This window comes from Paecilomyces variotii, assembly GCF_004022145.1.
Source record: "Paecilomyces variotii strain CBS 101075 chromosome Unknown C8Q69scaffold_15, whole genome shotgun sequence".
In the NCBI taxonomy this organism is placed as follows: domain Eukaryota; kingdom Fungi; phylum Ascomycota; class Eurotiomycetes; order Eurotiales; family Thermoascaceae; genus Paecilomyces; species Paecilomyces variotii.
The window spans coordinates 493,794-514,873 of NW_021167154.1; the positions used below are offsets into that span (position 1 = coordinate 493,794).

Here is a 21,080-nt window from a genome sequence, read left to right on the forward strand (position 1 = left end):
GACATTATTATGATTATGCTTGGTATCATTATTATTGATTAGCTTAGGGCCAACGCTTCGCCTAGGACGGGCAATGACGGTTATTTTATCGATGCAGTTAATGAAGAATCCTGCACCATCATGACTCCAGCAGGTAATGAGATTAGAGGCATTTACTAGGCTATTATGTTTGTATGTACATACAACAACACAAGATATAGGGCATTCAAGTCATTACGGTCATTCATTTACACTGCGTGTCATATAATAGTACATGGTATCTGCTAATGGAGATTTTCAATGGCCTGACGTCTAGTCCGCCTATCATAGTATAATGAGTCGCTTTATCAATCACGACTCCGGTTAGGGACCCAACGCTTAAGAGCGAAGTCCCGAATCTTGTAGCGTCGAAGATGGTTTCCAATGTCATCATGATGGCTTTGCGGCGGTGGAATGTCCACATAACAAAGCACCAGACTTTTTTTAACTTGAGCCTGGACGCGATTTACGCAATGTAGCCACCACCAGCTGCGGGCCTGCTTCCTGGAGATATAGTCTCTCCTTGATTCTGTTTCCGACCAATAGCGGTTTCCATAGGAAGGCAAGATGACCAGAGCGAATTCTGCATGGGAGAAAACTGGGCCGCGGTTGTAGAGGAGGTAGTCAACCCCAAATTTCACACCGGAACGCACAACCCAGCCCAGGGAACGGTAATGATGGTACACCACGTAGGAAAGCATGAATGGGTCGTCGGGTTCAAGGACAGTGGAAGGATCCCTAGGCGGGAAATACGAGTGACGGCGAAACAGCGTTAGAAGGGAACCCGCCGACATGACTGACTTCTGCTCGTCAAATACTTGAAGCACTCCCAGGCCATATACAAGGAAAAAAGTCTCCTCGTTTGAAAGCTGCAAATGCTCTTCATTTCTCAACAGCTCCTCCTCGTCTTCCTCGCGGATACCCATTTCTGGCTCGCGAAGACGAGTAGAGACTTGAGAATCCACAACGAACTCCTTTTGCTCGACGACTGGAGAGAAACGGACAGTCTTCGCCCCGTTCTCTGTCTTTCCGCTAACATTCTCAGCCTTGTCGGCCGTGCCATCCTTCACTTCCTCTGCAGCAGGTTGGCTCGGATTAGCAGCCCTGGACTTCTTGGCCTGGTTGACAGAGAACTTCTCTGCAGCCGAAGTAGAACCATTGACACCGTCGAGAGAGAGCGGATGTGCTGCATCAGGCGAAGAAGCGATGCCTTGCCTGGCGGCCGCCTCCTGCTTTAGCCGTTCAGCTATAGCTTCCCTTTCTTTTCGCGCTCGCTCCAGTTTGAATTCACGTCTTTCAACCCTCCTCTTACCCGTTGCCTCTTCACTGGTGTTGTCGCCCAGTAATCCCCTCCGCTTCTTTTCGCGCTCCAGCCAGCTGGGTTCACTTCTACTCAGACTACCTCTTCCAAAGAAGCCCATCTCCCACAATGCTCGTATTGCTTTCTCGTCAGTGACATGGACTGACGATGTGGCTGAGTCGAAGTACGCAGGATATACGGCATGATGAGGGGGAGATATAAGGTAGGTGAGATACGAGAGGACCACGCTTATAATAGAGAGGGGATTATGAGGAATAAGAGGCGGTAGAGGATGGACTTCTAGAGGGAGAGGAAAGCGGTGAATATGTCCGTAATTAGGCCGCTGCGGACGAGCCCGAGGTGGACGAGGTTTTTCATCCCGTCCCGGCTCAGCGTGGCCATCCGGCGCTGCTGGCAAGGACTCGGATATTGTTACTGTAGTATTTTGAGATGGCATTGTCAACAGGCCATTATTGGTGTAGGCGATAGAACTGTTCTATTCTGTGGCTCGATTAGCCTAATATTCAAAGAAAATAATGGTTCCAAGACCGTCTTTGAACAAGAAGATACCATGTATTGTTCCTCAGATACCGTTGTAGTCTATTAAAAGCGCCATCATCGACAAACAGCTAGAAATCAAGGTGCCATTTGTCTAGACTTGCTTTAAAGGTGTCATCATAGGAGGGGGAGGGGTAGAGAGATTCACGCATTGCTATGGAAAGCCAGTTATAACTCACCGAAAAAGCTTTTCCCTGTACACCTCCGGCATCCGGACGTCATCAGTTCCAAGACAGATATCGCATACAGATGCAAAGACTGAATGCCACTATAGCCGGTCAGATCAACCACATTTACTCAGGAAGGACACATTTTTCCTTCGTGCGCAATGAAGCGAACAGTGCAGAGTAGGAAATTTCTGCGATGGTTCGCTTGCGAGCAGTTAGTTTTATGGGCGGAAGTGGGAAGGGCGCTAAAGAGCGCCTAAGCGCCGTACCGGGATGGTCCGAGCGCTACCGCCGCCGCACGCCGAAAATTTCCTGCGCATGATTTCGAGATCCCCGAGATAGCACGAGAGCAAAAGTCTTCACGGTCAACTTAACCAGTATCTCCATCAGAGGAACGTTAGTCCATTTTATCTCTCTAGCAGATTCAATAATTTTCCAAAATGCATCTTATGGTACGCCGTCAAGCCCGATCCGTGCTCCATCTATTGTCTAACTCATGTCAGTACACTCTCGATGCCTCTGGCAAGCGCGTCTACACTCTCAAGAAGGTCCTCAACGGTGAGGTTACCAAGAGTGCTCACCCTGCGAGATTCTCTCCTGATGACAAGTACTCGAGGTAAGTTTTGGCAAACCGAGGGCGCATTTCGGCCTGAAGCCGCTTGCACAGAGAGCTCCGCAAGCAAGATGAGAGACAACGTATCGGTTCTGACTGGTAAAATAGACACCGAGTGACTCTCAAGAAGAGATACGGTCTTCTTCTCACTCAACAGCCTGGTAGGTTTACTTCTACATATACCTTGTTCAAACACGATTCTAATACCTGAGATCTAGACAAGACTGCTGCCAAGCTCTGAACGGACAATAAAAGTGATAAACGGTTATAATGGCGAATGGTGTTTAATGTGGAGTTTGATTTGGTGAGAGAATATTTCTCTCTGCCTTGATCAGGATATAGTGGTTTGCCAGTATTTGCTTCGTGTATTCAACGGTTCAAAGCTACCTTCCACGAATACTGGATGCGGAATGCGGAAAGCATCAGTATAGTACTTCGAGGATGGCTTAATGGAGAGATACATCTGAAATTTATGTACGAGTTTGCGTGTGGTGTCTATATCTGCGGATATGGTCTGCATGCTGGTGATATGTACATGGCATCATCATCATCGGTATCCCTAGCGTAGTCCAGTTCTATTTTAGATCTCTTAAATACACTTTTTTCCTACCAGAACTCCGGTCATCCCTCATGCAGATGCAAATAGAACTAGCGCTTTCTAGAATTCACGCTGCGTCCAGCTCCCACCTTGATCCGACCGCCAGTCCTATGGCGCTCGCCAGTGAGAATACCAGGCAGGTAATCCTCATCCATGAGATCTCGCTCCTTCCTGAGCCGTCTCTGTTCTTCTGTTCTGGCCTTCACATACTCTTTCTGATCTTCCGCGAGAATAAGGCCGGTTCCCCATCCTCCCTGGCCACCACCGCCCTTCCACTTTCCGCTAGCGCTTCCATGCACCGGTTTCGGGATACTGTATTTGTCTCCTCGAGTGTTCCATTGCATGTTTTTCTTCAGATGCATCTTGAACTCTCCACTCGCATTCGTCGAGCACGAGACTCTGGTGAGAGTGTCCTTTCCACATCGGGGACAGAACTGCTTTGTCATGTCCTTCGTGGTAGCAAAGCATGCATGGCAGCGTTTGATGTATGTCTTGAGGTGTTGAATCCTTTGTAGAGTGGTCGTAGATAATAGGTTCAAGTTCATCTGAAGCAGTACGTTTTGACACTGTTGAAAGTCAACTAAATCGGTACAGATGTCTGGAATGTCTGATTTTTACATACCGCAAAGTCTGTGGTCATTGTTGCGACCTGCATGACCTTAGGTTCAGTAGCTGTGATTGCTGCGCTGCCCTCATCGCGGGCCTGCTTCTTCTTGAGATTTGAGGGCGTAATCCACTCTCCACCATCGGACTCTTCGTCATCTTCTGCCTCTTCTGCCTCTTCTGCCGATTGAGGCTCGATGATCTGTTCTGGAGATGTCTGTTCTTCCGTAGCGGGGCTCCCATTTTCTTCATTTTCTTCCAGGACGGGAGTCTCTGGGACGGGAGTCTCTGCACTCTGGAGAGTGGTATTCTCCAATTCCTTTGTGAGCTCCTCTACCTTAGTCTCCTCCTTCACGGGCGGTTTTCCATTAACTCTCTTCTGTCCTGGGACGCTCCTCAATCTCCAGTCACCTCCATTCCTCTCGCATTCGAGTTCATACGCCAGCGCAAGTATTTCGATATCGACTTTACTCAGAACGGCCCTGTCTCCAGTCTTTCGTGCAAATTCACTGATGACACTAATACTTTTCGGTGTAGGCGTCCTCTGTTTGAGGAACGGAAGGTATAGCGTTTCGACTCGCGCCCTGGCATCGGGATCACGGATTTCATTAATGACAGAAGGGGTCGTGGCGAGTTCTTCTGACTGCGCAAGGAGCGTGGACAGTGGAGGGATGTTCTTGAGGAGGGGTCCGGCATCGAGAACGATTGTGTGCACCGGCTTCGTCGCCGGGGTTGAACCGGACATGATGGCGACAGTTGCCAAATCTGGCTCTGAAAGTAATAATAAAGAGAGAGAAAGAGGAACCCAACGAAGCGCGATCCGTAAGTTGGGTATGTTTGTGCCCCTCCGCTGGTGGTGATGATTTCTCGCCTGGAATTTTCAGTGAGATGGTCTGTGCGTTAAGCTTATCTTAGCGCTATCGCTTCTCCCAGTCTCGACTCTCGAGAAACTCGAGAAACAGAGTGCCTGGAGACGGATCCTAAGCCAAATGAACAGAAAATGGCGATATTGGCTGTGTCATTATGTTTATTCAGTTCTACTTGCAGCCACCCTTCTCTCGCATGGCTAGTGTGCATGATATTTCTGACAATATCGAACCCTCTACCCTTCCCGGATGTCTGCTTATTCCAAAAATAATGTAGGCTTCGTGGTAATGAGTAGACACTAAGGGAATTCCATTTGAATCTATCTCTCAGCTATTTCAATGGAATTAGGTAAATTTACCAGGAAACAAGAAGTTTCTTTTCATAAGGCAATAGAGCTATCCAACTCATAGTCTGTGCATACTAATGACTCCAGAATACCTATGTACACATGCAGTTGATACCAACGATTTTATTTTCAGTTCTTGCACGGAACGAGTACAAGGACTTCTTCTCCAGTCACCCTTATGTTTAGTGTGCTCCTTGCTGTAGCGGAGAGACATATAGTACTCTGCCACACCAAAGCTCCATGCATAATGAGATCGGCCCTTTCGTATCCCGGTGTCTCACTGAATTCTTGGCTCTGGAAAGACTGAAAGTTTTTGAGAATCATTATATTCTTTGATGGTCTTCCATCGTCCTTGTTGGCATATTGTGCTGCTCAGAAGTCTGCCATTACTATGCGTGCACAGACCCTTACAGCAGCTCGTTGCTATCATATCAAACTATAGAAAGCTTAAGAAGAAAAAGAAAAGGTCTAAAATTATCCTGTTGAAGATCATCAGACTGATTGGGACATGAAGCTTTCTCGTTGCCATGTTGCTCCCGCAACAATCCCCCTCGCTCTTGCTATCGCCATTGTTTTGACTTCAGTCCACCCAATCAGGTCAGGGACATGTATATCTCCCTTCGATAATGGTCTATAAAGTTCTGAGGATCATCTAGATTAAACACAAGGCGCATAACCTTACTTCCCCGTTCTGCGATTCGGGGAATTTCGTCCTGCGTACTGGCTTGATGCTGCATATATACTTGCGCCAATAACTCAACTCCTCCAGTCATGAGTCTCGCAAGGGACATGGGAATATTTATGTAACAAACTAATATGGATCAGGGTGACATCGAAATCTTATCTGCTGTGTTCCGATCTTCCGAAACAGATCCTGTCACTGGATATGACTGATCCTAAAGTGATCGTCAAGGTCGAGTACGGAGTACAGCTTGGTCGAGAGACCCGTCTGGTGGGGAAAACAGACTTGGACTTTCCGCGCTTCTCTGCGCACCTCAACACCAACACAGCAACTTGACAAATTCAACCCTATCGCCAACGCTCGGCCCTTCCGATATCAATTTCGCGAGAATAAAAGAAAACTATCGTCTATACTTCATACTGCCCCGCGGTGAGGGGTCTAGAAGACAGCCGCATTGTCACAAGCTGGACCCCCTCCCCCTAGCCGACGTCCCGACGTTCACTCTGTGAACCCTGAATTGATCATCAACATGGACGGAACAGAAAATCCAAGACATTGGACTTCGAGTCCACACTGACTGCCCCAATGGTTCGTCAAAGAGTTTAGGCCAGGAGCGAATAGTTCTGGAGATCTGCACCGACAAGCAGGATAGTTCAGCTTAACGTCTCGATTGCTCCTCCCCCTTGCTGCGTGGCGTCGGTGCACGATAGCTTAAACCACGCCACAATTCTATATAACCAAAGTGGCGGTCTCTCCACAGACTCAAAAGAGACATTATTCTCTTGATTTAGCCAGGGCTTTGTACCTTTCCCTTACTCTGGAAATGATCTGACTTATGTAAGTTCTCGGTTGTAGGGATGCCGCTGATTTGAACTGCAACATCTCGGAATATATTGGCCAATGCTCTATGAGTCTACGCGAATCTGGATCCAATTTTCCAATGGAGCACTGCAGGTCCATTTGAGAAGTGCGTCAGTAGTATGATAAAAGTCTATTTGTCTGGATGTTTACGCCAACTAGGTTGACACGGGCGGTTCTCTTAGTTTCCGTACGGGCGTTCCGCTCCGTGGACCAAGCGAGGGCAGCCGTAAGGCACTTGTTCAGGTTAGATATGGCTATCCTGATTGGCATATCATGGCTTGCGAATGAGTTCCCTTTCTGGAGGACTCTCTCCGATTGGGAGGTGGCCGCAGTTACGAATCTTAAACCGGATCTCTCTGGGCTGAGCTGTCACAACCTAATTGAGTAGGGCATCATTTTTCCTATGCCTGTCAAATGGTGTCGAAGCAGGTTATTCGCCCCTCCCTTGCTGCTCATCTGAGTCTATACTGTCTGTCCCCAGCTTATCCCGCCAAGCTGGAGGGGTACTGAGCCTGGTGCGAGGAGGGACCTTGGAGCTCTCACTGACAGAGAGGTTGCATCAATGTCTAGCCCAATTCAGAACTGTTTTATGCATGTCATGATTTATATCACGCAGGTGCCCTTGCTATCTCTTCAGCCTCATTCACCTTCTGTCAAGATTGCTTTCCATGACAAGCGTCGATGGGCGAAGGCAAACTGCCGTCGACGACTCTAAGGACTTCTGACCAGCAGCAGTCTTCCCAGGCAAGATGAGCAGCAGCGGTGGTATCCTTCTCCCTCGGGAGCACACACGGACCATTGTGTCTGCTCGCGGGGGGAGAGCCTTGGCTGCCAGCATTACTTTCACTTTTCTTGCGACATGTGCCGTTGCTGCCCGTCTCTACACCAGGATGAAGATCATTCGCAGGATTGAGCCGAACGATTGGATGGTTCTGGTTGCCTTGGTATATTTCCAGATATACTGCCATGCCTCTAGATAAATACTGATGTTGACATAGCTATTCTCATACCTTTTCCTGGGCTTCTTCATAGGAGAGACGGTGTACGGGATGGGCGTGCCCGGGCCTCAGATCCCGCCGTCAACGCTGAAAATGCAGATGCAGGTGAGAGATGCCGGCATATTACTTTTGAGGATGCCCTCTTATGTTCGACATATATACAGAATTTCTGGATCACCGTCCCAATGTACAACACTGCCGTTATCTGTGCGAAGGCATCGATCCTGATGCAGTACTTCCATGTCTTTCCGACAAGGGGCATGCGGATTGCTTGCTCGATTATGATCACCGTCCTGGCCATATATGGCACCTGGGCCGTCCTGAGCGGATATCTGAACTGCATCCCTGTGGCAAAATTTTGGGATCCCACTATTCCTGGATACTGTATAGATATGAAGGCACTTTGGTTCTCCAACGCCAGCATGCACATTTTTACCGATATTGTGATTCTGGTCATGCCTCTGCCTGCCTTGCGGTCCTTGGATCTTCCTCAACGACAGAGGTTAGCACTCATGGGAATCTTCGCGGTCGGTGGATTGTAAGTTTGACCTCCTATCTTTCTGTCTATCAAGATGGCTATAGGTCGAACATCAGCAGCTAATAGTCGATCTCTAGCGTCTGTATCACCAGTATCTTCCGTCTTATCAGCTTGAAGGTGATCGCTCAGTCCTCAGACCCAACATGTAAGCTCTATAAGACTTAAATTCCATAACTGCCCCGGCTGACCTTGACCCTACAGATGATAACGTAGGCGCAGCCACCTGGTCCGCTATCGAATGCAACGTTGGAATCATTTGCGCCTGTCTGCCTACCCTTCGCCCCCTCATCTCCCGCATCCTCCCGCGCTTCCTTTCAACACGCAGCGGTGGGAGCAGACCAGCCAAGCGAAATACTTTCTCTCGGGGACGTGCTCCCACCTACCGCGGCGGAACTACTTCATCCACTGCTGGAACCCCAGGCGACGACCTCGAGTACGGTATGTGCAGCGTCGACATGGACCGTGTGTTGGCAGGAATCCCCTTGCCACATCCTGCGAACAGTCACAGAACCGGTCGAGAGGTCAGGAAGGAAGAGAAAGACAGCGTTCTGCTAGCGAAAGAGAAGGAGTTCAACGGTTCGGAGTCGCCTTCGTCAGCATCGGGGTCGTCAAGGTAGAGTAGTGGCACTACCAAGACCAATCCGATAGAAAGGTCATGTTTAACATGGCTATGTCCTAATTACCCTATCTTTCCTTCTCCTTTTGGACATTCGGTTGCCTTGACCTGGCTATATATTCTTCATTTTCTCAATCTGTACTATTGTACCGACTTTTATTTTTCTTCTTCTATGGTCTGATATTCCCCAAATTTTGTGTCTAGCGCACAATGAAAGATGGAAGGAAGAGTCTTGTGTACTTTTGTTGTCCATGTCTATCCACTCTCAGGATTCGCTCGGGTTAATAATCATGTAAATCATCACTAATACATGTGAACAAAGCAAAAAAAAAGGGGGGGGGGATAATAAGAAAAAGGCAGGAATGAAAAGTGGTATAACGCAAGAGCAACAATACCCTCGAATATACGCACTGCGAATCCAATAGACCGGCCTAGCATGCAAACGCAGGTTCTCCCTGATTTTCAAGAACTGGTTCTTTTCTCTCTCCAATCTGAATGTTTATCCTCTTGCTTAGTTAATTTACCTTTAAGCCCTGTGTATGCATATACGTCGCGTGCGCGTTGCGCGTTTAGGGTTATTTATTGTTGGTCAGTTTTTAACTAGGCCCGGCGGCCGAAATACCCCTTACATATATAGTCCTCCTTCTTTCCCTCCCATTTCACCTTTCTTTCTACGTCTCATATTCATTATTTGTCAACTTAATATCTCTGTTACTCATCAAAGTATCAGTGAGTCCGATTTTGATTTTCCAACCAGCCATGTAAAAACAATATCTATCCTATCTGGTGGCATTTTTGGCCTTTATAGCTTTGATTTGCCTGTTATGTGTGTGCAATGAACAGTTTACATTTCATGAATGGGTCTTTCGTCCAGCAAGTAATATAAGGTAATTCTTCGCAATATATGGTAGACACTGTTCGTTCTTCAGTCTGTTATTATCATAATGCGACGACCGCAGCCTTGTCTGATCCGAATCCCGACTCTCGAGCCTAACCGCCCGCGAGTATACATATCAACCCATCAACGAAGGCATTTGCTTTTATACCTGTATCAGGATAGACCATCGATATTCGCTTGCTTGCATGCCATGGGAGGGTCAGCATCTACCCATCCTGTGGACCTCCTTATCCACGAGAAGTTATAACTATAGTTACCCCATCCTAAATTTCTAATAGACCAAAGGTCCAATAAATAAATAAACCACCATAGATCTCGTATATCCATCCCATGTCTAGTTCTCGAAACTCCGCGGAGTTCTGTAATCGCTAGCTCTTGAAATTGGGTCGTTTGAGTGAAATTAGGTAATGTGGATGTAGTGGTAAATCGTTTTTCTTAGACTATATAGATGAGCAGGAGGAGTACTTAATGATAATACTTTATCCTTTATCCCGCGGTTATCGACTGCGCGATGATAGGTTACGGTTGGACTTTTTCGATGATGTATTTATTCGGTTTACTCTGGTTGTTATGGCTTCCGTCCAATATATATATTTTTTCTACGTGACGGCTTGTTCCACTTACGCGTAAATGCATGTACACGTACTACGCCTATCCAGTCTACTTTATCTAATGAATCAAATAGATTTTGAGTCCAAATATATTCATAATGTTCATATACTTTTAAACTGAAAACACTAATGCAACCGGGATGCTATTACAACGCGCCTAGATCACATGCGATGCAAAACTAACAAGGGAAAACGAACGCTCTTCCCCGGATATCAAACGTAAAGAATGCTGAAAGGCCAAGCAGAATGAAACTCTTGCGAGTCTACGTCTCGTCTACGAATCTAAAACCCCTGAAACTCCGCGTCCACTTCTTCGTAGTAATCGAAGAAGCCCTTGAAGATCTTGACGCCAAGACCAGGATCGAGACTCCCGGTCGTGGCGCGGATGCTGTGCATGCTCAACTGCGGAATACCCGCGTCGATGGCTCTCATGCCAATGCGAGCACTGGTCATGGGTCCGATAGTGCCGCCAGAACGAGAGTCGTTGCGAATCTGGAAGACTTGCAGGGTGGAACCGCACTTGTCGGCAACGCGCTTGAGGATGGCGGAGCTGACGCTGTCGGTCGTCATGTGGCCGTTGGGATCGGCGCTCACTGCAACACCAACGTTGAGTCTGGGAGAGTGGTTCTCGAGATAGACATTGAGGAAGTTGGGGTTGACGGCGTGGATGACGTCTGAGGAGACCAGGAAGCTGTTGGCAACAGTCTGGGAGAGTAGATTGGGTCCATAGGTGTTCGCAGGAGCAAAAGCTTCCGCAATACGCTCGATCACACTGGACATAAAGTTGGAGCGTGCACCTTGACGGAGAAGAGATCCAACCTCCTCGTCATCGAACATGCCGACCATCTTCACAATTCCCGGGGAACTCTCATCGGGAGAAGCGAGCAGGGCCTCCTGCGCAGCGTAGCAGCAGAGCTTGTCATCGATCCTGCCAGCGAAAATGAGATCCTTCTCCAGTCCACCGAGCTGCGCCGGTTGGCTGTCAAACAGCTCAAGCTCCCAGTTGACAATGCTGGTATAGTCTGTGATACCTAGCTCTTTGGAGATGACCTTGACCAGCTTCTCAGGCTGCGTCGCGGCAAAGGTACCGGACGGGATATCGCTTCGCGTTTCGGCATTGGATTCACCAAAGATGTCCGAGTTGTCCACTCCAATTATGGGCACCATCTGCGTCTCCTGGTTGAATGGCCCTTGCGAGGGAGCACCAAAGTGTGGTGCGAGGGTTGGGATCCTTGCAATGGGCCAGTCCAACTTGACCAGCTTGGTCTCGACCTTGTCTGTGTTCGGATCGCGTACCAGGACTCGTCCACCCAGCGACAGGTCACGATCCCACCAGGTGGAGTTGAGCGCACCCGCATAGGGGGCCACGCCCAACTGACGGAAGCCAGCCTTGTTGGGCAGCGTAGGGATAGGCTTCAGCTTGGCGGTAAGCGCATCAATGTGGCCGGCGACGATACCGATACCATTTCCGCTCTTATAGTCCTTCCCGACAGCGAAAGCGATCAGGGCACTTCCATTGCGGGTAGTGTAGTACTTTCCACCACGCTTCAGTTCCGATGTCCAGACATCACGCTCGGAGAGACGCTTGTAGCCATGCTCTTCTAGTTGCTTGGAGAAGTGCTCGACGGCATGGAAGATGGTGGGGTTCGAGGACATAAACTCGCAGAACGGTTTTGAGTAGGCATCAGGAGAGACGGTGTCCGTCGCAGCACGAGGCTGTGACGGTCTGGGTGGCAGTACCTGCGAAGATTGTACGGAGACAGGGATGTATCGAGCCTGGGACAACTGGTCACTGTCAAGACGCAGTGTTGAGACGGACGCCTGCAGATCAGCAACTCTCTTCTTGGTCATGGCTGTATTAGAGAATGTATTCGGAAGTCAGAAAGGACAGGATGTAAGACACAGAGTACCAGAGGAGGAATGAGGGGAAACGAACGAGCAGAAGAGAGTGAGGATGTGTTGAGATGAGCTGAGTCCGTTGCTAAGCTCGGGCAGCGTCGGCGTTCCTGGCCGGAATGTCCCTAGTTCCGTTTTAGTCGGACATCGAAGTCCAATTGTCGTTTCCAGAACAAGACACATCTCGAGCACGGTTCACCGTCTAATTATCTCTCTGTTTACCTAGTTAGCACATACTCACAATGGGTTTAACTACTGGATTCCAAACACAATAATTGCCTGGGAGAACATCGTGTATCCAAAACAGGCTGGAAGGAAACTTATGTGGACCACCTGATTGCGCGGCATACCCTGTTGCTCCAAGAGATTGCCAGTAAATCTCAGGGACCACAATCCTGAAGTTCAATAGTTTATCTTATAGACGCACTCTTCACAATTTTCTGGACGCGATCTGTCATCTCCACAGCCACATGGTGAAGATATCCGTGCTTTTCCCGCCAGAGTGGTGCTGGTCTCCGCCGTCCGGAATGTTCGAAGGACGATTGGGATAGACATCGTCATCACGATGTGCCACATGTCTCACGTGGGAATGTGCCGCAAATTAACCACGAGCCGTCACTGTAAATTGACAGCGGGGAATATAATTACATTGTCTCACAGAAGAATCCTTGAGACCCTGATCTGGCTGAGACCCCTGCCATTGTTTGTGGCCGGAATAGTCCAGTCTGCAGTGCCGGGTATGCTGTATACCTCCAGGATATACAATATGCCAATCCAGGAAAAACACGGCCATTCAAGACATTCTAGATGGCATGTTCATAAACATGTATTTGTTTTTTGTTTTTCTTGACATCGATCCCTCAGATTCAAGAGCCAGCCGGATCGCATAGGGGTAGAAGCAAGGAGGCAGATTGACTCTAGCGGTGATCAGCATCCCAAACAAAACTTTCTATGATATAGCCTAAAAATCCAGAATCTATGGTAATAAAACAGAAAGCATTGCCAACAGCACAGCGGATCAAGCTGTCGAAGCAAATAGAAGCGAAATGTGACAAAGGCAAGACTAGGTATTCTATCTCCAATACCAAGACAGCCAAAAAAGATAAAAACTATGTCCAATGAGAACCTAAACCGTACCGCTCTCTCCTACTCATACCTTTCAAGCAGTTTTCTGAGTATTGCTAGAGCCGACGACAGCGTTCCAGTTGACCTTACCGTCGGCGCAGTCATCTGTGATAGCGGGTCCGGTGGCAGATTTGACCGGCTTGCCGTTGCGGATAATAGCCAATTTCACAGCGCCAGTCTGGTTGTTCATCGGGATGGAAAAGTGGTTGAGTCCAACAGTGTTGGCACGGAATGTGCTCACGCTACCGTTGCCGATTTGAGCAGTGACGACACTGGGCTTCTGGACTAGGACTGTAAAGAAAACCTTGTCTTGGGAGACAATGCCAGGGGGCAATGTCGGCTGGCCTTGGGCAGGGTTGTTACCGGTCGTGCCTCCAGTGCTGCCGGCGGTGCTAGGATTCGGTCGATACCAGTAAGTTATCTCGTCTTCTGCAGTGTGGTTGCTCCGGTAGAAAGTGGAGTTCCCGTGCGGAGTATGGACTGTGGTATTTCCAGTCTTGTAGGCATCGATGTAGTATGGAAGCAGCGTTCTCCAGCCGTCATGGGGGTTCTTTGAGACGTAGTCAGACGCACCCTCTGGAATTCCAGATTCGTGGATAGGGCCAATATAGTGGGATTCTCCGTAATCATTCCAGGTAATAATCTAGATTGAAATTAGCAATCAACAACCGAGAAGGTGCTCAGAACAAAGAGACCCACCTCAACGATGGCCGGTCGAAGCTCGATGGCCTGAGCCCAGCGATCATGCCACAGGGAATCACCTCGCCACAGCCAGTTCTTGTTCCACTGGGGTAGGTTGGTGTAGAACCATGGGGAAACAGGCATCATGTATGGTTTTCCAGTGATGGCGCTCATGAACGCTCTGTCAGGGGCATCCGTCATGTCTTGGGTACCCTCTGGCCAAGCGTCCCAGCTGGCAAAGCCGTCGATCACGCCGAGAACAGAGGCAAGGCCGGTGACTCCTAAACTGGTCCAGGTCGGCATGACGAAACTGTCTGTAGCGGCTTTGATACCAGGCCAGTCACCAACATTGCCGGTACCTTCGAACGTGGTGACCAGGGGCCTTCCTTTGTAGTAAAACTGAGCGGGCTTGTCCTTGTAGGTGTTGATTTTTGTGATCACATCACTGGCGGCCCAGGGACCACCAGATTCGTAATCAAAAGAGAGAAACATCGAGAAATTGCCAACAGCCTCAGCAGCGTCATATGCTTTCTGAAGGACGGAATCAGTGTACGAATCTTGCGGAGCAATATTCATCACAAATCCGTCGATGTGAGCGTCCTTGGCCGCGGTGATGTCTGACACCCAGTCATCTGATGACATGCCTGCGGCATTTCCCACCTACCGCAAGTTAGTAACACAGATTCACAAGATCTAGATATCCAGGAAGACTTACGATGAAATGTGCGAACACATATTTTGGTTCGGAAGACGCTATCACGGAGGTGACTGCAGCAGCCAAAGAAAGTAAATATTTGAGATACATATTGTCTGCCTCGATGTGATCGCAGTACGACGAACAGAAGGCACGGAAAATGCCTTTATGCGCGCGAATTGAGCAAGATAAATCAATGAAGGTACTGTTTTGGTGGGGCAATGTTGCGGGGGAAGTATAAAGGACAGGAAGTTTTGGCGGATCTAGGCCTCAGAGTGAACAATGTGACTGTGGATTCTGTCTTGCAGAAGGAATGTGTACGCCGTCGACTCAATCGACGCCGCGAGTAAATGGTGTATCGGCTCTTAGGGTAAATTTTGTAGCTACAGAGCTCCGCTCCGTCCCTGAACTCGTTGGCCAAAAAGAGCGTCTTGCCGGAAGAACTGGACGACAAAATCAAGTCACAGTGTGACGAAAAGAAAGGACGGTCGAGCTTGCTCGACCTGAGAAGTGTATAGTCCGAAGACAAGTAAAAAAACAGAGGCCTTCGCTAACGAGGGGAGGGAAAAAGAAGAGGGGAACTCGAGGCAGTTAATAAAGGACCACCCACCAGCCGATTAAACGACTTCATGGCCGTGGCTGGGATGAAACTAAGATAGCCAAAGGGGGCCAAATGAGCAGATGCCATGAACGTGCGGCAAAAGAAGAGTGTTTTAGCCGCAGGATGATCACTTGGTAGGGCAAGATCATAGCGCCGTTCGGGTTCTTCCAGGATAAGAAATAAAGGGACCAGGAACCAAACAACAATCGGATCAATCATAGCGACGAGAGGCATCTAAGGAAACATAGTGGGCCAGGAACGGAGATGCATGAAACAAACCTTGGTCGGATTGCTGCTGTTTCCCCTTGCTATGGGCGCGACGGTGTAGACGGTTGAACAGCTTCATGGTGGCACCTAATCACCGAGTGATACGGCTTCCAACGGTGGATGTGTGGAATCGGAGATCCGAGTGGATCAGACGCCCTGATCAGACCAGGATATGACTGTCAACCGTAGTCGACAATATAATTATAATGTTAGGGTCCCTACTGAGTATTCTGTCCGGGAGAACGAGAGCGATCGGTAAAGGAACGAAGTTGACGTGGGGTAGGTAATCATGAATGGTCTGATCAGCGATGTGGGCGCAAGGGAATTTGATCGACCAGCATCTGAAACAAGACGTCTGCTTATCTATCGCTTCAATCCGCCAGTCTGTAACTTAGCGTTAGTAGTGTCGTAGTTTATCCCACATTTGGGAATTGGGACGAACGATGCTTGATCTCTCGAATGACCTGCAGATTATCGCTGTGCCGCCAGGTTCTGTCCTCGAGTCGGTATTTCTCTATCCTGAGGATAGAATATAGGTAGATAGTCCCAGCAGTGATTCTAACGCAGCAGACAGAGGAAATATGAGCCGTCGAGGGATATCGGAATCTCGGTGAGTGCTCTCATCTCATCTCGTCTCTCTCTCATCGGCGATGTTCCCAGGTATCCGGATGTGCACGAACCGCCCAATGATCTCGCGTCACGAAGCGCCCATCGTCAACAACTGAAACACGCCAATCGAGAGGTTATGCAGCCACATTGCATCCCCCTCAACCCAGAGATCCAGCTGTTCCTTTTTGTCTCTAGACGGCTTCGTCGACGACGATCATTAACTTCGACCAGTATCGCTTCTTAACGGGTTAAGTCGAGGCTAGTTAAAGCGCACAGTTGCTACTCAATATCCACGAGCCTAATGGAATCGCGTCGGTTTTCCGATTGACTCTCACCATCTGCGCTTGTATCTTGCCGGTGCCGAAAAAGTAGCCTCATAGAGGGACCGGGATCCAGTCCTCTGAGCGCTTATTGATTGCGTCCGGTGATTCTATCTCTACCAGGCCTGCTAGCTGCATATCAGAGTCGGTGTTTTAATACTTGCGTAGCGTGATTCTTGGTGAGATGAACAGCAGGGGAAGAGGTGTGTATGACAACCAGTCAAGCTCTCACACAGCCAGATAGAAGACGCCATGGCAGCACTGATGTATCTGATATCCAATCACTCAAGTAATACAACAGCATCCGACTTTGAAAAAAAAAAAAAAAAAGCAACGGTAGATATGCAAAACGCCCCTGGCTGGCCAGTTCTGTGCTTATCCGCCTCAAACAATGCGACCTTAGGACCAGTTGGTTCCCATCTAGCGGCTGGACAGTCAGGAAACTAGACCACAGGGATTTAGTAGATTCTACCGGTCAAGCTGAGCACCAGTATTTGCCAACTCGGAGGGAAGCAACTGTAAGCATTGGCATGATCTTTGAGCGGACGAAGCTGTGTGCTTGGACAGCTAATATAGGACAGCAAGGCACTGCCGCACGCGAAATTCCTATATACTTCGACGTCGCAGAAGCATAGTAAGTGGCTGATAAAGAATGCGGAGAGAATGCTGTTTTCTAGGCGTCCTATCTGTACTTGCAGGTACGATGTCGCTCCATTATGGCGGTAAGAAGCAGCGTCACATCGTGGACGAGTTTTGGACCATTTTCTGATGATATGTCTCTGAGCTGCAAAAAGCTAAGTTTATTGGATAAATTAAGGGCATGGTATAACCTCGATTGAGTGGGAATCATGGAGGCTCATCGGCACCCGTTGACATTTCGACATATCTAGTGCATAGATGGAGGTTCACCTTACTTATCGCCAATGATAGCTAGGTAGGTAACTAGCCATTTCATCCATGCCAAATAAACCAAAAGTCACCTTGCGTTCCAGCTGCTATAACCACAGGATTGTGCCGCGAGATCTTCAATGACATGGTTTGTGTCTATGTAATTAGCATCCCTGCTTCGTCATTATTCTCCGCAGAAACTCTGCGGCTCATCATGTTGCAGCATCGCACTAGTTCAGTCACAGACCCCAGCACTTCATGGAGCTGTAATGTCGCTGTCTGCTATGTCTACAATCAATCTGGTTACACAAGCTGACTTGACATAGTTATGTCACCTCAATTCAGCCTTGTGAATGGCTTGTTCTACATCTTCCTGACTCGATAAGCTAGGAACGTTGGCTGCGGGCGCGACAAACTGCTTCATAAAGCCACTATGAACCTTCCGATTAGACAGGTCCGGACGTTGATCGTCAAGAACCTCGGTTATATGGGTCGCGAGGTCGCGAGGTGGCGTCTCGCGAGGTCGCGAGGTTTTTGTTACCAGTAGGTTACTGGTAAATTATTATTTTATATTAAAATTATACTAATATATACTAATAGAGAATAAAATCTAAAATTTTTAAATCTCGCGGGGTAGTAAGATTGTAATTTTTATATTTTATACTAAATATTACTATCACAGTGCCAGCATAGGGGATTATGTAAGGAGTTATATAATCTCGCGAAAATATTTTCAGTATATAGCTTAATCTGAATTCAAGCTCCTTAAGCTATATCTTATTTATTAAGCCTGCCTATAATAGCTTATTTTAGTCTGAATTAGCTAGATAGAGATCTTATAGCTAGTTCTAATATTAATTATCTTATTCTATTTATTCTAACCTGCTTCTAGAGCCTATATCTTAATATTATATAGTTTCTATCTAAGAGTTAATATTATTAATAATACCTGCCCTAATTCTCTTATTCCTGCTAATTGCCCTAAATAAATTTATTAAATATATTACTGCTAGCTATAGGCTAGAATAATATAAATATTATTATCTAGCATATAAATATATTAATAAAGCTAAAACTGCTGTAAATAAAATAAATTATTAGGCTAAAATATATTTTTAAAAGTTTTAGCAAGAATTTACTGCTATTTAATAGAGACTTAAATAAAAAATTATTAAACTTAAGGCTATTTAGTAATATTAAAAGATTTAGTTTTAAGAAAAAGAATAATAGTATATTTAAGCTATTCTTAAGAGGGATTAGGCCTATTATATAATTATATCTATTATAAATATATCTCTATTTATATTTAAATTTAAGCTTAATATTAAGAGGCCTATAGCTATTTTAATAGAAATATTTAAAATACTTATTATTATATTTTCCTTTACCCTTAGACTTTTAAAGAGATTCTTTAATTTAAATAAGTTTAAAGGCAATTAAAAGGATCTTTAATACTTTATAGCCTAGATCTAAGGGAAGATAATAATTAATTAAAACAGATTCCTAACCTCCTAGAGCTATATAGCTTATATAATTAATTATTTAAAGGGTGCGCTTTATGCCTAAATATTGCTATATATTAGAGATAGAACCTATATTTTTAATAATTATTAAAAGATTTTAAATATTTTAGAGTATATATTTAATAACTTTAATTATATAAATAATATATATAATAAATTATTTAACCTTTATTAGATTAATAAAAAATTTAGAATTTTTTTTTATTAAATTTTAGCGCCTAGCACTAAAAAGAGAAATATTTAAAAGAATATTATTTATTTTACTAAAGCAAATTATTAGCTAAAAATTTTAAAAAATATTATTATATAGTTAGCCCTTAAATTATAAATATTATTAAGGGCATATACCTCGGCTTAGCTAGGGCTAAGCTCAGCTTACCCTAGGAGCTTAGCCTACCCTAGAGCTTATTCTTAGTTAGGTTAAGCTTAACCTATCTTATATACAGATTAAGTATAAGCTTAGCATAAACTAATTATATAATTAATATAAGATTAACTTATTTAAAGATTAATAATAATATTTATATAATAAAACTCTTTAGAATTTATAATATATATATATATAATAGCTAATATAAAGCTAAGTACTATTACTTTTTCTCTAAATACTTAAAAATAGCTAAGAATTAAGTAATTATAATTAATAGCTAAATTAATAGTATTTTTAATTAATAGCTATATAATATTCTTGTCTAAATATATTAATATAATTCTTATAGAGACTTAGCAGATATTAAGTATATATTTAATATTTATTATATTTAGACTAAATGCTAATTTATTATAGAGCAAACTTATATAAAACTATAACTTTTATAAAATATACTTAAACTAGTTTAAGAATATAATAAGTAATTAAAGCAATATCTATTCTTATATAAAAAGTGAAAATAAAAAATTTAAGATATATCTTAAATTTTCTCTTTATATAGAACTTAATTAGGTATATTTTTTTTATATAAGTTTTAGCAGAGTATATGCTAAGTATATCTAGAAGGTTATTTTTTTTATAGGTATTATTATTAGCTGTAATAATATCTTTAAGATTATAATTAATAATATTTAGGATAAATTATCTATTTCTAAATATTTAATAACTTATTTTAGTAGTATTTTATATTTTATTTATTAAAAAAATTTTTTGCCTTATAACTATTCTAGTATAAATATTTATTAAATATTTTAATAACTTTTATTAAAGGTATATCTATATCTTATCTTAAGCAGATATTTAATATATTATAAGTATATATTAAGTATAACTTAGATTTAGTTTAGGCTCTATACTTAAGGTAATTATAAGATTTTATTTCTTCTACTTCTTTAAAAGGATAAAAAGGATAAAATTTAAAGTAAGATATATTATTAGGCATATAAATATAGCGGCATTAAATATTATAAGTATATATTAAAGTATATACTTAAATAATATTATAAATATAGCTATATTAAACTAAATATCTTTAAAATACTTTATAAAGAAATAGGCTATATATCTAATACTACTTCTGCTAATAAATTTCTTAAAAAAGAAATTAAAAATTAATATAATAGATTTTTTTATTTTTAGAATTAATAATTAGCAAAATATTATTTTTATCTAAAAAGTAAAATATAAGTATACTTAAATTAAACTCCGGTAATCTTTAAATAGTATAAAGTAAGTTTAACTCTATATTTAATTTTAGCATATACTAAATATATCTTTAGCTACTAGTTATCTTTATTAATTGCCTATTAGCAAATAATTTTAAATTATAGTATATTATATAAGCTATCTCTATATATATAGCTTAAATTTATATACTTTATCTATATACTTTAATAGCTTATAGGATATATAATACTAATATTCCTATTTAATTTATTTATACTTATATTAATTATACTACTTTAAGGCATATAACTTATAGTAGGTATTTGCTTTATATATATTAGGTATATATTAACTATAAGTCTAGGATTTAACTACTCTTAAGGTATATTTAAAGTCCTATATAAAGAATATAATGCTTTAATTAATATTTTTATTCTTTATAATTAGGATTATTTTCCTTTTATCTTTTTTATTTATTAAAAAGATTATATATATTTTCTTCTATTACTAACTAAGTTAAGTTAAGATTTTATTTAAGAACTTATAGATTTAATTAATTAAAGAGATATTCTTACTATAACTATATATATATTATATATACTTTA

General features: G+C 44.1%; 5 protein-coding genes across 5 annotated transcripts; 2 read left to right on the top strand and 3 right to left on the bottom strand.

Moving 5' to 3' along the window:
* Nucleotides 1-53: 53 nt before the first annotated feature.
* Nucleotides 54-2,225, bottom strand: C8Q69DRAFT_423722 (tRNA-splicing endonuclease subunit Sen2). The gene is made up of 2 exons (XM_028628412.1): nt 1,889-2,225; nt 54-1,819 (listed from the first exon to the last, which is right to left on the bottom strand). The coding sequence occupies exon 2, from the start codon at nt 1,773-1,775 to the stop codon at nt 327-329; it is 1,449 nt and encodes a 482-aa protein (XP_028481671.1). The 5' UTR covers nt 1,776-1,819; nt 1,889-2,225; the 3' UTR covers nt 54-326.
* C8Q69DRAFT_480978 (putative ribosome biogenesis protein nop10) lies at nt 2,226-3,241 on the top strand. The gene is made up of 4 exons (XM_028631565.1): nt 2,226-2,495; nt 2,547-2,659; nt 2,765-2,817; nt 2,875-3,241. The coding sequence occupies exons 1-4, from the start codon at nt 2,484-2,486 to the stop codon at nt 2,895-2,897; spliced, it is 201 nt and encodes a 66-aa protein (XP_028481672.1). The 5' UTR covers nt 2,226-2,483; the 3' UTR covers nt 2,898-3,241.
* C8Q69DRAFT_480983 (proteasome maturation ans ribosome synthesis protein Nop10) lies at nt 3,242-4,800 on the bottom strand. Its single transcript, XM_028631566.1, has 2 exons — nt 3,877-4,800; nt 3,242-3,820 (listed from the first exon to the last, which is right to left on the bottom strand). The coding sequence occupies exons 1-2, from the start codon at nt 4,600-4,602 to the stop codon at nt 3,305-3,307; spliced, it is 1,242 nt and encodes a 413-aa protein (XP_028481673.1). The 5' UTR covers nt 4,603-4,800; the 3' UTR covers nt 3,242-3,304.
* Nucleotides 4,801-7,182: 2,382 nt separating this feature from the next.
* Nucleotides 7,183-9,035, top strand: C8Q69DRAFT_115454 (integral membrane protein). The gene is made up of 5 exons (XM_028625155.1): nt 7,183-7,557; nt 7,612-7,716; nt 7,776-8,149; nt 8,227-8,294; nt 8,351-9,035. Exons 1-5 carry the CDS (start codon nt 7,363-7,365, stop codon nt 8,764-8,766), a joined length of 1,158 nt encoding a protein of 385 aa, XP_028481674.1. The 5' UTR covers nt 7,183-7,362; the 3' UTR covers nt 8,767-9,035.
* A 1,521-nt stretch (nt 9,036-10,556) lies between these two features.
* C8Q69DRAFT_488800 (glycosyl hydrolase family 71-domain-containing protein) lies at nt 10,557-14,781 on the bottom strand (the record flags this gene model as incomplete). The annotated part of the gene is made up of 5 exons (XM_028632073.1): nt 10,557-11,933; nt 11,970-12,127; nt 13,386-13,938; nt 13,995-14,636; nt 14,692-14,781. The coding sequence occupies 5 exons, from the start codon at nt 14,779-14,781 to the stop codon at nt 10,557-10,559; spliced, it is 2,820 nt and encodes a 939-aa protein (XP_028481675.1).
* Nucleotides 14,782-21,080: the final 6,299 nt, after the last annotated feature.